The following is a 16,895-nucleotide window of genomic DNA, read 5'->3' as shown; positions in this document are numbered from 1 at the left end:
TAAAATTTTTCCTCCAGAAGTTTCTTTACAAATTTATTGTAAGTTACTTTTCCTTATATTATACATTAAAATATATAGTATATGTATTATTGTATCCTACTAAAAAGTAAATTCATTTTCTGGGATATTTACATTAATGAAGGTCTATGAGGGGGATTTTCCTAGTGAAGAGGACTTGAATAATGGAGCTGGATTCTAGACTTTTCTGACTGACAGTCATTCCAACTGCAAATGGCTTTATCTGGTACGTTGAAGAAGCCATTCTTCAGGGAAGCTGATGGCATGTTGGATACATTCCCCAATTCAACCAGAAGGGCTCAGCCGTCTTTCCTGAATCTGACATATCTGACATATGAGCAAGGGGGCAAATCAAAGTGGAAAATAACAATTTTAACACCCAGAATTCATCACAGGATTTAAACAATTAGAATTTTACTTTATTTTAGAATAAGTTTACAGTTGAAAAAAAAGATATTTACTAAAGCCGCGTAATTCATATGAACAAAACTTTTATAGCAAAACCTTGGTACATGAGCATTAGTAATTTGAATACTATATGGGTATAGAAGATATTTAAAAAACGGAAACGACGTATCCCAAAGGCTGTAGGAGGCACAATATATATATGCTTGTATTGGGTCTGCAAACATTATACTAGAATTCACTACACTGATCCAACCAGCTGTGGATTGTTCAGCGCTGTGTACTGGAAGGATACAAAGGAATATGCTAGTTTCTCTTGTACTGGAAAAGCATGTTCTATCAATACTACAAAATAGGAGCAGCAAGTCAAGCCAACAAACGATTTCTTAGGTTTTGGAAGAAGTGTTACATCTATGGCTTTTTAACTCTCATCCTTTTGAGACTGGTTAGAAGTCTGGAAAGCGAAAAAGGAAGTCTATAACAAAACATTAATGACATACTTTACAAGGCATCTGATTATTCATTCAACAGGTTCAACACTGGGAAACAAAAAAATTTATGAGCTTGATCTTTGAGCAAAATTGTGAGGTAATCTGTCTGCCTCCTCCCACCAATCGTTTGGCATAAAAAAAAAAACTTTCTGCAGAAAAGTAAAAGTTTCCCATTTGACAATGGCAGAGGAATATTTTAAGAAAAATTAGAAATGACTTTTAGTTTTAAGTTTTAGTAACTGTAAAGAATACAAGTCTTGTAAGGACCAAGAAACTGGATAATGGTCTTTAGGATGGAATTTTCTTACGTTTTGTAAAAAAAAAAAAAGTGCCTTGAAATATGTATCATGCTGACAATGTATCCACGCTGACAAAGGTGAACATTTGGTAAAAACGAGGGAACAAAGGTCAAAACTTTTCAGAGCATATTACTACTGCATCACACTGAAACTGTCTCAAGGGTAAAAATGTACATCTTAGATTCTCAAAGGTTTTATTTTCCAACTAGCAATTAAACTGAAGTGTCAAATTGAATCATGCAGTATTTTTACCTATCAGCTACTGTGTTCATGATATTAGGGGGACAGAATTCTCCCCTCCCCCTTAAAATGTGTAATGCTCACTAGTCATCATGTGGAACTCAAATTACATACAAAGGCAAATCATGAAGAAACAGTAAATACTTCAAAATGCCCACGAAGGCATGCCAGAAATGATGCTGTTTCTAGAACACAGAACTGCTGGAAGCCAAAACTAAAGCAGTAGGTGTTCCTGCGACTTCTAGGTCTTCAATGCTGCTTGTTTTTTTGTTTTTTTTTGTTTTGCTTGTTTCTTTTTTTGATGGGTTCAGGTCAGGGGGCTCAGTCTCTCTGGAGGTTAGCCCATAATTTCTGCAGGTTCCGTGACCAACTTGGATCCATCCCAGGCTGTCTTGAACTGTTCTGGAACAGGAAATTCTCTCTGGAAGAATGAAGAACAAAGTTACTTGAACCCGGGCTTTCTTCTGCAAACAGATGGGAGCCTGAATAGCGTCACATGATGGACAAAGACATTTTAGGGGACCCAAGCGTGTGTTGTGGAGCGGTCCTGTGTGTCATGTGGAGACCCGGATAGTTATGTGTCAGTTCTGTTACTGTGCGGGCATCATGATTAAAGCTGGATCCTCCTGGGGTGCCTGGGGGGCTCAGTTGGTTAAGAGTCTGACTTTGGCTCAGGTCATGATCTCACAGTTCGTGAGTTCGAGCCCTGCATCGGGCTCTGTGCTGACAGTGCAGAACCTACTTCGGATCCTCTGTCCCCCTCTCTCTCTCTCTGCCCCTCCCCCGCTCATGCTCGCTCTCTCTCTCTCTCTCTCTCTCTCAAAATAAATAAATTTGAAAAAAAAGGGTGTGTGTGGGGGAAACCTAGAACCCCCTAAGAATGAGGCATTCTTCTAAGTACTAGATATACAAGGACTCGGTCAATTGATAGCTCTGTGAGTGAGGTGTTACTGAGACGCCATCCACGGGAAACAGGTCTGGGAGGTCAAGCAACTGGCTTAAGATGCTACTGCTGTGAACAGAGCGGCCAGCGGTGGACAGCCTCTCCACCAAACTCGAACCTGCACAGGATCAGCTGGGGGTCCTGTTCAAACCCAGATTCTGGGGCCCCTGAGGGGCTCAGTCCGTTAAACATTGGGCTTGGTTTCAGCTAAGGTCATGATATCACAGTTCGTGAATTTGAGCCCTGTCTTGGGCTCCTGTTGGCAGCTCGGAGCCTGCTTGGGATTCTCTCTCTATTCCTCTGTCTCCACCCCTCTCCCGCTCTCCCTCCCTCTCTCTCTGCCCCTCCCCACCCCCTCTCGCAAATAAACTTAAAAATGCAGATTCTGATTCAGGAGATCTGGGGAAGAGAATGGTCATCTGTATTTCCAGAAAGTTCCGAGGGGACACTGAGGCTGCTGATGTCCAGTCACGCTGAGTAGAAAGGTTTTATCCCGGTGTTATTGGTGTACCCTTTGATGAAATAGGAAAATGTGCTTCGGGTTATAAATTTCTTTGCATCCTGCCACCATCTCTTTCCACTGGGAAATATATGCCCGAGAGAGAGAGAGAGAGAGAGAGAGAGAGAGAGAGAGAGAGAGAGAGATGTGTGGGGGATGGAGGGGGGATGCAGGAGAGCCAAAACAAATGTAGTTTGGAATCTCTCTTTTCCCCAGAAAGTGATTCTGCGGTCATTTCAGGAGAGGATCCAGGGCACCTGGGTGGCTTACTCTTTCCCGTGTCCCACTTCACTTCAGCCCAGGTCATGATCTCCCGGTTCGTGACTTTGAGCCCCGCGTCGGGCTTTGTGCTGACAGCTCGGAGCCTGGAGCCTGGAGCCTGCTTCGGATGCTGTGTCTCCCTGTCTCTCTCTCTGACCCTCCTCTGCTCGCTCTCACTCTCTCAACAACAAATAAACGTTCAAAAAAAGAAGATGATCGAAAAGGAAGGTGAGAAGCAGTACTCTTGATGCTGGCTTCCATGGTCTCCCTGGACTTCCTGAACACACAGCACTGCTGAAACCCCAAGTATCGGACAAGCTGGTGTCTGCACTCACCCATCAAGGGGATGCAATGTTTCAGTGAAATATACACGCAAGTCCGTATCTTTTCAGCTGTGGGATGCAACTGCTTCTTTTGGAACAAGCTATATTTATTTTAAAGGGAAAGCCCTTTTTTAAAATTCTTCTTCTTCTTTATTTTATTTTGGGGGGGGGAGAGAGAGAGCACAAGTGGGGGAGGGTCAGAGATCAAGGGAGACAGAGGATCCGAAGTGGGCTCCACGCTGACGGCACAGAGCCCAACGCGGGGCTTGAACTCACAAACAAAAATTAAAATTTTTTAATTTTAGGGAAGGCCCTTTCTCTAAGGAGCGATGAATTCTCCCTGAGTGAAATCTGTAGTGGAAAGCCTTAAGATGAAGCAAAGAAGCCGAAGTCTTCATAACCTAGTGTGTGTGTGTGTGTGTGTGTGTGTGTGTGTGTGTGTGTGTGGTCAGTATCCCATCTGGGTCTCTTCCCGATGAGTAGACAAGGAGGCTTGGTGGTTGCTCTCAAGAACAGGTCAGGTGGGGAGTACCCCGGAGTGGAGGTGCTTCTTTGCTAGTAACCATGATTCAGCTGCTTCACATCTTTTTTGGGAGTGAAGTGACAGTAATGTGATGACATTCTTCTCTGGGCGACTGATTTCCTTCAGGATGAGTCATCCCCACCATCCACCCCCAGACTGCTATGCCCACGGCTGGACCCGTGTATTGCTTCCTTCCACCTCCAACTAGAAAATGTAAGAAGAGAAGCTGGATGGGGCGCCTGGGTGGCTCAGTTGGTTAAGCGTCTGACTTCGGCTCAGGTCATGATCTCGCGGTCCGAGGGTTCGAGCCCCGCGTCGGGCTCTGTGCTGACAGCTCAGAGCCTGGAGCCTGTTTCAAATTCTGTGTCTCCCTCTTTCTCTGACCCTCCCCTGTTCATGCTCTCTCTCTCTGTCTCAAAAATAAATAAATGTTAAAAAAAATTAAAAAAAAAAGAAGAAGAGAAGCTGGAATGAGGGCATAAGATACTCTACCTATAAAGGGAAGACTGGAAGCTCAGGTTTTGACCCCTACTCATGCTTTAGGTCAGTGGATCTCAAGCTTGGCTCCATGTTGGAATCACCAGAGAAGCTTTAACAAATGCAGATCCGGGGACCACGCCCAGGGATGCTAGCTCAATCACTCCGGCAAGGTGGTCCAGACCCACTGTTTTTCTTAGAAGATCCAGTTCCCGTGCAGACTGAGCCTTCTGCCTACACAGCTTCAAAGGCCAGGGACCACCCTAAGTTTCAGCTCTCTTATCCGAAGCTGCTTTGTATTAGTTTTAGCTCCTCAGCAGTGAGGAGATGGAGAACGTGAGAAGACTCTTCCCCAGCTCAGGGTTATACCGGCCAAATACCGAGCTGGGAGGCATGGCCCAGTGCTGGCGGACTTCTGTTTCTCAGCCTGACAGAATGGATTCTAGGCTGTGCTACTTAGCATGAGGCTGGGTAGTACTCAAGACAGGTGGACAAAGAGAACGTGTGAGCATGGATGTCGTCTGCCTAAGGAGATCAACCTGAATACTGACTGTGTAGACAGTTGGCTGGTGTCTGAACCACAGGCTGATGCAGTGCCTTCGAAGTTCCTTTTTCTCCCATCCTTCCCTGCTTCCCTGTCCCTTCTCCCCCCCTCCCCCTTCCTGCACAGTTAGAATCAGAGGGAATCACCTCTGGGTTGATCTGTACTCTTCCAAGAAGCAACAACTAGAAGGAAGCAATAACTTGCTTCCAAGTTGCATCAACCAGCAAGCTCACCACACTGAATGATGCAGAAAAAAGTATTCATTTAGACTTCCTTTTCGATGTGTGAGAGCATCTGCGTGCTTCTTTTAGGGGTTGCTTTGTTGGGGAGAGGAGGCATAGAGAAGAAATAGTTGCAGAATCAATTAGGCTGTCTTTCTCAGAGGGGCTGGATGGGCTGATGGCATCAGAATCACCCGGGATGCCTGTTAAAGTGCAGATCCCCAGACCCCGCCCAAAGCCCCCTGAATCCAACCTGCAGGTGCAGACTTTGGGAGCTGACATTTTCGTCAAGCTTCTCAGCTGATCCTTACACTGAGTTTGAGAACCCCTGTTGTAAGTATACCTACAGGAGAAATAGGTCTACTTATTGTCGACCTCCCTCCCATTTTTTCCCCAAGGCATTTCTCCTTCCTTTCTGTTTGCCTCCACCCCAGCAAAGGAAAACAGTCAGTCCTCAATACCATGAACTCAGATGTAGGGGGTACCATTTGAGAAAAGCTAGCCCGTTAAGGTAATTATCAGTGAACTTCCTAGAGAATCACAAATCCAGGAATGAGCCCAGTCAGGAAACTAATGGGAGAAGAACTGTGGAAGGCAACTCTCCGAATTCCTCTTCTGCCTGTGAATTATTCTACAAATGAAGTTCACAGGTTGGGAGCTGATTAATCAATCTCTAAGAATGTTAATAACGATGGGGCGCCTGGGTGGCTCAGTCAGGTAAGCATCCAATTCTTGATTTCAGCACAGGTCACGATCTCACCACAGTTTGTGAGTTCAAGCCTCGCATCAGGCTCTGTGCTGATGGTGCAGAGCCTGCTTGACATTCTCTCTCAAAATAAATAAACATTAAAAAAATGAAGAAAAAAAGAATGCTAATAAAAAATGCTCAAGAAAAATTCTTTACCGGCTTTTAAAAGGTACTTACATAATCACCATCCTGAGGAATCAGGACATTCATTTCAGATGATTTGGCACTCACGATCTCACAGTCCAGTGCATCTTCACTGAGGTAGATGTGGCAACCTTCCGTCTTATTAATGGAAATCGTTGGCACTTTCCCCATGACCTGAAATAAACAAGAGAACAATCCTGGGACCAACGTAGAGAAATAAAAATTAGAATGTCTTCGAATAAGCATGGTGCATGGGCTTCCCGGAGCTTTAGGAAGAGCTGGGTCAGGGCTAGTGAGGCTGCTTAATGGCACTGTGTCCAGGCTGAACTGGTGGGTGTCATTTGGGGACAGAATGAAAGGACCACACAAAGGGATTCTCAAGCCGCAGGGTCTCTTTCCTGAGACAAAATGAAGGGATTAATGTGAAAACAGCAGCTAAGTGTTCAGAAAAAGTCTCACCCCCCTCGAGTGGATTTGCAACATATATTTGATTTCATGATAAAAGCAACAAGGAGCATTTGCTTTTATTTGCTTACAATTTTCATTCTGACAAATCTATTAATCTTAGGTTAAAACAAATACTAATATTGCCACTTAAGAGTAAATACACTATTCTGTAATCGAGTAGGTTTTTCTTGAACCTAAATAAGAATAAATAAGAAACACTACAATTCTTTTCCCATAAGTCTTTTTCCGGATAAAAATCTCACTGGCTGAATGTGAAGCCTGAATAAGACGTTGAGTGTCTAGGTTATTTTGAAATGTATTAATTCCAGGAGCCAAAACCGGGGACTTGGTTGAGGCCACTCATTGGGTAGATAAACAGGATCATACCCACAAGGGGGAGGGGGGGTTCTTTGTATTGTTTGCAAATATCTAAGTGCTATAAAAATATTGCTCAGTTTCAAATTTCTTGTTTTAACAGTTTTGAGACATCCCCCCTACCAATCTCTATAGGGGCACCCTGTTCCACAATGACCATATTACAACTCTATAATTTTCCTTCTTGTAATGGTAATTGGAAGTGATAAAGACATCTGCTGTTTCACCCTGAAGAAAAGGCTGGATTGCAAACCCAAGGAGCAGCTCCTGTCGATGGTGCAGGTGATGTAAAGAATTCCTCAGGGGGAGTCTAGCCAGGTCACCACACTTCTCTGTTTTCTCCCTCTCTCCATAGAAACTGGACACCGAGTTAGCAATGAGCCCCAGTGCCAAAAAAAAAAAAAAAAAAAAAAATGCAGAGGTAGTTCAAGGTCAGGTAAGCATGGGATTTGCCATAAATAAACTAAAACAGTAACAATACATAGATCTATATTTCAAAAATGTGTCAGCAGTAATGTTTTGGTGATTTCTCCATTTATCTTCCAGTGATGAAAAGCATTTACAGTTGCCTAGAACGATATGGAAGCCAGGCAAGTCAAGAGAAAAGATAAACTGTCAGTGGGTCTTTGGTGATTTGTTTGTGAGGCAGAATGGGGACCCTTGAGGCAAGCACAGGACACTAATCCACTCTACTGATATTTATATATTGCTATATTGTATTACAAATGCATAAACACTCCATGTTTCCGAAAGTCTGAAAAAGCAACAGCAGACCTTAAACCATTGCCCCAATATGGTATGAATGCTCTTTTCCACAATGTTTTGGTCAACACTGCATGAGCATAGATTGTAGACATGCTCTTTGTGCCCTGGTGGTCTGGGAGCACTTTGGGAACAGAAATGGCTTCTTATCAAGGGAACTGGGTCCAAGAGTCATTCCTCTGCTGAGTGACAGGTGACGTGTGACCTTGCCCAGGCCAATGCTCTAGCATTTAATCTGTTTCTGTATTAGTTTGGTTTTTCCATAAATGTATTTCTCTACAAAAAATTTTTTTTACGATTTTATTTTTAAGTAACCTCTACACCCAACCTGGGGCTCAAACTCACAACCCCAAGATCAAGAGTCACACCTCCACAGACTGAGCCAGCTGGGTGCCCCTATTTCTCTATAACAATTTAAAAAATTTCCATAGAATATCTGAGTCTCTTTTCTTTCTTAAAATTTGTGTGCATGTTTTGAGGGTAGTTTGCCAAAAACGGAATTCCTGGACCAAATCATATGAACTTAGGTGAATGCCCCTTTGTTCCCTTCAACCTTTTTTAAGTCATTAAGGTTAAATCCGCAAACACAAAATTCACCTGTTTCACGTGCACGATTTAACGGTATTTGGTAGGTTTACAGATGTGTGCAACCATCATTTCGCCTCAGGTCTAGAATATTTCCATCACTCCCCAAATATCTCTAGTGCCCAATTACAGTCAAACCCCGTCCTCACTCCCTGGCCAACCACTCATCTCCATTGTAACCAAGCCCCTTCAAAAGAATGTATTAGAGGCGCCTGGGTGGTTCAGTTGGTTGAGTGTCCGACTTCAGCTCAGGTCATGATTTCACAGTTTGTGGGTTCGAGTCTCACATAGGGCTCTGTGCTGACAGCTCGGAGCCTGGAGCCTGCTTCGGATTCTATGTCTCCCTCTCTCTCTGCACCTCCCCCGCTCCACTCACGCTCTGTCTCTGTCTCTCAAAAATAAATAAAGTGTTTAAAAAAATTAAAAAAATAAAAGAATGTATTAAATGTTTTAAATAATGACATTCATTTGATTTTAACATCCAAAAGCTTGGAAAGGATTCAAGAAAATGTCTCTCTCTGGTCTCTGAACCCCGTTGCCAAGTTTCAGTCCCTCTTGGACAGATAACCACAGTTTATCCTTCCAGGTTATTTTTAGAATGATCTATTTCAAACATAGCAACAAAGAAAATATAACACGCAAATATACATATGTCAAACAGCTTTGTCAGGGTTTAACATTTTGGTTTCTTTCTTTCTTTCCTTTTTTTTTTTTTAGGACTATAATGTTACAGTCGAGTCGAAGTCCCCTCTGTATTACCCACCACTGCATTCACTACCCCTCTCTCATTTTCATCTCTTCCTTTTCCAGTTTTATATTTCCCAATGATTTTTCTTGTCATTGGCTGGGTTACAACCCTTAAAGCATTATGGAACAAAGGCAATGATAGAAGGAATTTTTTCTTTATTTCTGACTTTAATGGGGAATTTTGAAGATTCAAATGAAGTTTGATTTTCACTATAGGATTTTGATAGATGCCTTTAATTGGGTCACAGAAGGTAGTATATCTTCTATGACTTTTTTTTCTAGGATTATCAGATACAAATATATCTGTGTATATATATGTGTGTGTATATGGAAAAATGAAATCATGCTCTACATAATCGTACAAAAGTGTTCTTTCCTCTTAACAAGGTTATCATGGATATCTTTGTAGATCACTTTTAAAAATGGTTATGCGGTAGCCATTTTTATATAGAGTTCAGAAGTTAAAAACATTTTTTTAATGTTTATTTATTTTGAGAATGAGAGAGAGAGCGCGAGCGAGCAGGGGAGGGGCAGAGGGAGAGGGAGAGAAAGAACCCAAAGCAGGCTCCACACTGTCAGCGCAGAGCCTGATAAGGGGCTCAAATGCACAAACCGTGAGACCATGACCTGAGTCGAAATGAAGAGTCAGACACTTAACCAATGGAGCCACCCAGGTGCCCCAGAAATTTAAAATTTCTAAGTAGACATAGCTTTCTTGATAATTTCTTCTATTACTTCTCAATTTAGAATTATTTCTCCAGAAATTTATGAGTATTTAAAACTGTTTTCTTCCACTTTACTATAGCTTCATGTTTTGTATTTAATTCAATTGGTTTTAATTTTGAACATGATGTATTTTCATTAAAAAACGCTAACTCCTTATATATCATCAGTGCTACCCAATCTCATTTCTGTAAGAATAAAAGGAAGCTTGAAATATACTCTCTAATATTCAGAGGGGGTAGATTAGATTATTTCCAGAATACTTTTCACCTGGTTAAATATGTGCTCTCACCTCAGTCACAGAATATTATTTCTGTGACTTTGGGGAGGGGAGGGTTGCTTAAAAATAATGTGAAGTGAGAGAAAGCCTGGCTCTTTGTGTAGAAACTTCACTATCCAAAATAGTTCTTCAGAAACTGTGGACTTATTATTAGGTTTACATGAACCATATTTATCCTTGAGTATAATAATATACCCTTGGACTTTTCCTTTCCTTTTTTTTTTTTAACGTTTATTTTCTTTTGAGAGAGTGCACACATGAGCGGGGGGCGGGGGGGGAGGGCAGAGGGTGAGAGAGAGAGGGAGAATCCCAAGCAGGTTCCATGCTCAGCACAGAGCCCAATGCTGGGCTTGATCCCACGACCCTGGGATCATGACCTGAGCTGAAACCAAGAAGCAGACACTCAGCTGACTGAGGTATCCAGGCACCACAGAACTGGACTTTTTCTGATGATGAGTGATTTCCTTAAAATTTTCATGCATAATGCTTTGGGAGAAATAGAACTATTAAATAAATGGATGGATGTGTTTTTCAGAAATGCTACATTAGAAGGTGGCATTATAGAATGTAAGCTTCACGAGGACAAGAATTTTTGTCTCGTTTGCTCACTGGTATTTGTTGTGCTGAGAACAGTACCTGGCACATCAGACACATTCAACAAAGATTTGGCAAATGAATGAATGAAATGAGTGTGTTACATGTTAAGTGGCCTTGAGCACGCAGCTCACATTAAAATTTTTAAAAATATTTATTTATTTTTAAGAGACACAATGCAAGGTGGGGGGGAAGGGCAGAGAGAGGAGGGGGGACAGAGGATCCGAAGCGGGCTCTGCACTGACAGCAGCAAGCCTGATGTGGGGCTTGAACTCACGAATACTGAGATCATGACCTGAGCCAAAGTCAGACACTCAACTGACTGAGCCACCCAGGCACCCCGATAACTCACATTTTTGAAACTAAAGTGTGAGCTGAGGATTCCAGTCAAGTTTCCCTGTGTACGTGGTGAAGATAACAATATAGTAAATGCCTGTGCGGAGTTATTTGGTTGCTTTCTCCTAAGTAGTTTTCTATCAGGAAATTAAATTTATGAAGAAATGGAAGCAGAATGGTTAGGGAAGGAGATTTACACAGATGCACCACAGACAATACATGGAACTGAGTGAGAAAGAGATACATGTATCCACAGAGCCTATGTGGCAAGGATATTTAGAATTTGGGCTGCAGAGGACTTAGAATCCCTCAGCTAACCTTGGGTTTCAGGGCAGGGAACTCTGAGTCAGAGGTGAAGCCAACTGCCCAAATGCATATGGCAGGTGGGGACAGAACTGGGGCCTTGCCCAGGGCTCAGGGTTCAGGACTCTTTCCATTAAATGGACGCACACAAAACCATGTCTTAAATAGTAGTGAGTGAAATGTAAAATGTCCATTCAAATGTACTTGAAGTAAAAGTGGCAGTGGTAGGGGTGTCTGGGTGGCTCAGTTGGTTGAGTGTCTAACTTCAGCTGAGGTCATGATCTCATGGTCCATGAGTTCCAGCCCTGCTTTGGGCTCCACACTGACAGTATGGAGCCTGCTTAGGATTTTCTCTCTCCCTCTGTCTTTCATGCACTTGTGCTCTCTCGCTCTCACAATAGACAAATAAACTTAAAAAAAAGTGATGGTGGCAAAAAGCTCAGTAAAACGAGAGAAATATCTATAAAACCAGAATCCAATTTTAACAAACATTATCAGGAAACATCAGGTCACAAGGGGTTAATTAAATGTATGAAACCTGTCACGGTAGAGCCTGTGATTCGGGAGTTGAGTGTTTGAGCCCCACGTTGAGTGTAGAGATTACATAAAAATGAAGTCTTAAAAAATGAAAAAATAATAAAAAATAACAACATGAAGAGAGTGTAATCGAAGGTGGAAGTTATCGCTGGCCAAAGGCAGGAAGCCCATTAACTCTTGGCATACTGTAAAATCCCACTGGGTTAAACCAAAATTTACTAAAGGAGTGCACATTTTCTCCTAGTTTGCAAATTCAATTCCAATCCTACGTCCCAGGTTGTTAGTCTGATAATCTCACCGACTCTTCACAAAAACTCTACTTCCTCCTTACTCAGAACCAACTGTCCCTGAGAAAAGAAAATTCTCTTCGGGATGGTGCTATCCTCTAGGAGAATCTCTTAGAGTCTGTGTTCATTCATTAGTTGACTCATCCCAATCATTACCTCACCAAACATTTATTGGACACTGACTATGTGCAGGTGCTGAGCCAGTGTCTGTGGCTGCAAAGATTAGTTATCTGCTCTTGAAATAGGCATGTGCAAGATAGGATGTGTTAGAGTCTAAGAGACTGAAAGGGGGGAAGTCACACTGTCTAAGAAGAAAGACAGGGCTTCAGAGAGGAGGTGATGACAGAGCTGTGTCTGGAGGAAAGGGAAGAATTCTCTAGGTGGACATGGCCGGCCCCTTGGGGGGGGCAGCTGGATCATCAGAGCAAAGTGGCAGTGGGTTCAGAGCGCACGCTTGACAGGCCACCTACCTGCATTTGAATATCCTTGGAATTGATCACTTCCACAATGCCTACCACGTTGTCAAACACAAGGCCAAACTTCTTACAGTTGTCTAGAGGAAGCAAACAGAAACACAGCTCTGTTAGGCACATGCATCATGTTTATGCAAAGCAACTGACCATCCTAAGTGACCCCGGGTGCTGCCCTACCGATTGTAATGGAATTTATTTTTCCTTTCATCTGTAGAGTGGACTTGTTGCAGCTGAAAATGTAAGCCACTTGTTTCAGTTCGGTCTCCGAAATCACAAGGTCATGCCTGTCCTCTTGATACTCCTAAAATGAAAACCCATGCAAATACTGAATACAAGGATGTATGCAGATAAATGGAATCCTCCGCATGTTGAAATTACTGTGGGGTTCAACATTAATTCTAGCTTTTCGATATGCCCTTCCTTTCAGAACCACTTTTTAATAGGCCAAACCATAGGTCTTACTCTGTTTTTGTAATGATGGGAATGAATGGAACCACTGCTTGGAAGCGGGTGGGGGGGGTCAGTGTCCATTTGCAAACCAGTATCAGGCGCCCCAAAGGCTGCTGGGTGGTGGGCTGGAGCTTTTTGTTCAGTCTTTTTGCTGAGTCTGGCCTTAATGCTGCAGTAAAATGTGCCGCGTCAAGGAGTTGGGCAACTAGGTTGGTGACGACCGTGGTGTTAAGTCCCTGTGTATCTGCAGCCCAAGACAACCTTTCTCGGGAATCTGGTCTTTCGGAAACCTTTGGGAAAGCTCCATGGATTGGCAGGGAACACCAGGTCTCGTGCACATTCTCTGTGTCTCTGTCCTGTTCACACAACCAGGCAAGTGGTGGCTGAAGCAGCAGATGACATCAGTGCCTCTGTCCATGGCCCTGAACACCCTACATCCAACCAGAATGGGGAACAGATTAAAAGCTTGTGGAAAGAGTTGTCAAATCCGTAGAGACAGAAAGTAGAAAGGCTGTGTCTGGGGGCTGAGCGGGGGAGTGGGGAGTTGTTGTTTAAGGGGTACAGGGTTCCAGTTTGACAAGATGGAAAGAGTTCTGTGGACGCGTGCTGATGGCTGCACAATGCGAACTCACTTGGCGTCCGTGAGTCAGTACGTACGCTTAAACGTTAGGTGTCACTGAAATGCTAAGATGGTAAATTTTATGTGTATTTTACCACAATGAAGAAAATGATTTTAAAAACGTGAAGAAAAGGATGCATGAGAAATAATGAAAAACCAAAAAGTAAAAAAAAAAAAAAAAAAAAAAAAAAAGAAGTTGATGGAAGCATTCAGAAACACCCCGGTTTTTGCTCTAGCCAGAGGCTTGTGCCTTTGTCTTTTCACTCAGAAACCCTGAAGACCTGGGTGAGCACTTGGTCCTGTCACTGGAGCATGCCAGGAATGAAGGTTAAGGTTAAAGGGCTTCACTCACGACTCTCCATTTCTTTCCTTCCAACTCGAACACGGGAGCATGTTTCTGAGGAGGATGAGATGGGGGGTCCCTGGAGCCTGGAGAGAGGCTTTTGGTAGGAGATGGAGTTTGTCCTCCTTGAGTCCGTAGGCTGGGATTCTTGTATGTCTTCTGGTCATCTGTGACGTGCCGGAGCCCTGGAAAGGGAACACATTGCCACGTTTCTTTGTATTTTATGCAAAGGGAACTGCCTCTAACTTCTTGGATGAATATAAACAGAACAAGAAATTTTGGTAATGCTATTCTCAAGGTTAATAATATGCACAGTCAGAGACCTTATAGATTTAGAGTTAATTAGAAGCACTGTAAACATTTTTTAAATTTGAGGGAACTTCTTTAAGGAGGTAAGATAGATAAAAATTCTATAAAAAAGCAAAGCACCTGGCCAAAAAAAGATCACATGATTTACTTCTTTTCTCATGGCTAATGCTTTCCCCAGGTGTAGCCTAGAAGGACAGGGCATTCCAGTAAGTATACGCCATAGAGTATGGAATAGACTTCAGGGTTATGAGTCCATTCTCTTACTTTGCAGATGAGGGGACAGCCCAGCCAGCTGGAGCTAGAGGAAAATTTAGAGTTTGGGGCTCTTAGCTCCTAGCCCAGTGCACAGGGACAATTACACCATAACTCCTATTACTGGTCTAAAACAAAAATACATTTGCATAAACCTTACTGTTCAGAATGCATGTACATCCTGATATATCTTAAAGGTATGATTAAAAACAACCGTTCACAGTGATGACAAATGTGCTTCAATGACAGAATTATTTGGCAAGCCTGTCCACTGCTTGAGGACAGAGGTACTACTGTTTGTCATTTTATTTCACTTGGTCTTAATGCCCCGGTTGTAGATGGTGCCGAAGCATCGAGGCTGCTGTGAGTGGTGCTAACTTGGAACCCAGAGTCTCTGAGTTCTTCCTGATGGTCCACGTAACAGCCCACTGAGCCCGTCTCCCTCGAGATGAAGAACGCTGCAGGCTTCTGTTTCCCCACACAGCTCCCCGTGTTTTGGGGATGGGGATGGAATGATGCATCCATCACTGTAGGCTCTGGGGGGAAGCTATGTGCCTTGGAGGCAGAGGGAGACAGAGTCAAGGTCCAGTTTTCTCACCTTTCGTAATTCCTTCCCCTTGGTTAAGTTGGGCAAATAGAGCTGAGCGTGAAGGGGAGGGCTCCTCTCTTCTGTCTTCATTCTCAAAAAGTGGAGGTGGCCCTGGAGGAGGGGGTGGGGGAGGGGGCGGAGGAAGGCCAGGCCCAGGGGACAGGACAGACGATGCTGATGCGGTTGATGCTACTGGCCCCTGAGGGAGAGAGAAGACAGAAAGCATTGTCTTCAGACTCACGCTCTCGCTGAGAGTTGGGATTTCGCCACTGTCACTCAGAACCTGCTACCAATGAAGAAGTGGCGTTCAAGACTCACAACGGGCACCACGGGTCTGTCTGGAGCACTGGGACCTCCGAGGGCAGGGGCGGGGGATGCACCTTGGGGAACAGAGCATGACTGAGCTGGAGGGCCCTGTTGGCAGAAACTGCATGCTCTGGGTTCATGCTGCCAACTCAGAGGCAAACAGAGCCATATTCACAGGGTCACATCCAAAGCTCAGGACTTGAATGGAACCAGGCCTTGGCCAGCTGAGAATCATAAGCAGAATGTAGTTCAACCGATAAGAGAATTCGCTCTTTTGGGCTGCTGGGAATCACAACCACCAATAAGAGAGAGAGTGGCAAAAATACTCAGTGGATATTAGGTGTTTCTGAACCTTTTTGAGCAGCTCAAGAGAGAGATACTGAAACTCTTTCTCTGCAACTCATTTTCCAAGTATGCATGCCTCACACTGACCCCCAAGTGGGGGCCGTGTATGACCTGGATGCCTGTCAAATCAGGGTCCAGGACCCATCTGATGGTTTCATGCATCTAATGTTGATTGTTAATGAACCAATTAAAAATTGAATCCTTTCTGAGCAAGATCTAGGCTTACTTATTTTCGCTGCTATGTGAAATTCAAGGTTTGTTTTCGGTTTGAAGTTCTAACAAATTCATATGACAGTAAAAGGTGCTAGACAATAGAAGAGTATGTTTGAATGTTTTGAGAAAATCACCCCCTCTCCCCCATGTAAACACACATATACAACAAACTTGGGTGATGCAATATTTTACTTTTAAACCTAAAGCGGAGGGGTGCCTGGGTGGCTCAGTCGGTTAAACGTCCGACTTTGGCTCAGGTCATGTTCTCACGGTTTGTGGGTTTGAGCCCCGTATCGGGTTCTGTGCTGACAGCTCAGAGCCTGGAGCCTATTTCGGAATCTGTGTCTCCTTCTCTCTCTGCCCTCCACCCCCTCCCCACCCAATCAAAAATAAATAAATGTTAAAAAAATAAACCTGAAGTAGAACTCTGTATCTAGGATAAGGCATTATAAGTGAATTCAATGAAAAAATAGAAAATTAAAAAAGTTGAGAGTAATGGACATGTGGTTTAGGCTCATGTATTTCCAATGCCAAATATAAAATGTAAAACATCTAAGTGCTAAATATTAACGAAGACAGCACATTCTCATTTTCATAAGCAAGTCAGTATTCCCAAGTGTCAATATTGGGAAGTTTTAATTGGTAGTAGTTTTCAGTTGAAACAACAACAAAAAAAAACCCAACATGCCATTTTCAAAGTACTTATATAATCTCTATTAAGTGCAGAATTACTCTAAAGATAAAAGATTCTTCTCTTATTCAGAATGCATGTGTGAAAAACTGAGTGGGCTGGAGGTCTTGTCTCCTGAAGCTGTAATTTGTGATGGCTTTTTGTTTCTAAGGAAGACCAGCCTGACTCCATCAGAATGCTTGAGTCAAGTAAA

At 43.2% G+C, this 16,895-nt stretch overlaps 1 protein-coding gene across 3 annotated transcripts in view; it reads right to left on the bottom strand.

Moving 5' to 3' along the window:
- Nucleotides 1-1,230: 1,230 nt before the first annotated feature.
- CAP2 (cyclase associated actin cytoskeleton regulatory protein 2) overlaps nt 1,231-16,895 on the bottom strand; it is a 150,358-nt gene continuing 134,693 nt past the window's right edge. For all 3 annotated transcript variants that reach the window (XM_027040363.2, XM_027040362.2, XM_015071364.3), the window contains 6 exons: nt 15,157-15,346; nt 14,007-14,182; nt 12,763-12,886; nt 12,583-12,665; nt 6,170-6,310; nt 1,231-1,874 (listed from right to left, as the gene is read on the bottom strand). In XM_027040363.2, the coding sequence (XP_026896164.1) occupies nt 1,791-1,874; nt 6,170-6,310; nt 12,583-12,665; nt 12,763-12,886; nt 14,007-14,182; nt 15,157-15,346 (798 nt within the window). In that variant the 3' untranslated portion in view covers nt 1,231-1,790. The remainder of the gene's footprint in view (nt 1,875-6,169; nt 6,311-12,582; nt 12,666-12,762; nt 12,887-14,006; nt 14,183-15,156; nt 15,347-16,895) is intronic.

Source organism: Acinonyx jubatus, chromosome B2 (genome assembly GCF_027475565.1).
Source record: "Acinonyx jubatus isolate Ajub_Pintada_27869175 chromosome B2, VMU_Ajub_asm_v1.0, whole genome shotgun sequence".
Classification (NCBI taxonomy): domain Eukaryota; kingdom Metazoa; phylum Chordata; class Mammalia; order Carnivora; family Felidae; genus Acinonyx; species Acinonyx jubatus.
This window is presented reverse-complemented; position numbering and strand designations above follow the sequence as displayed.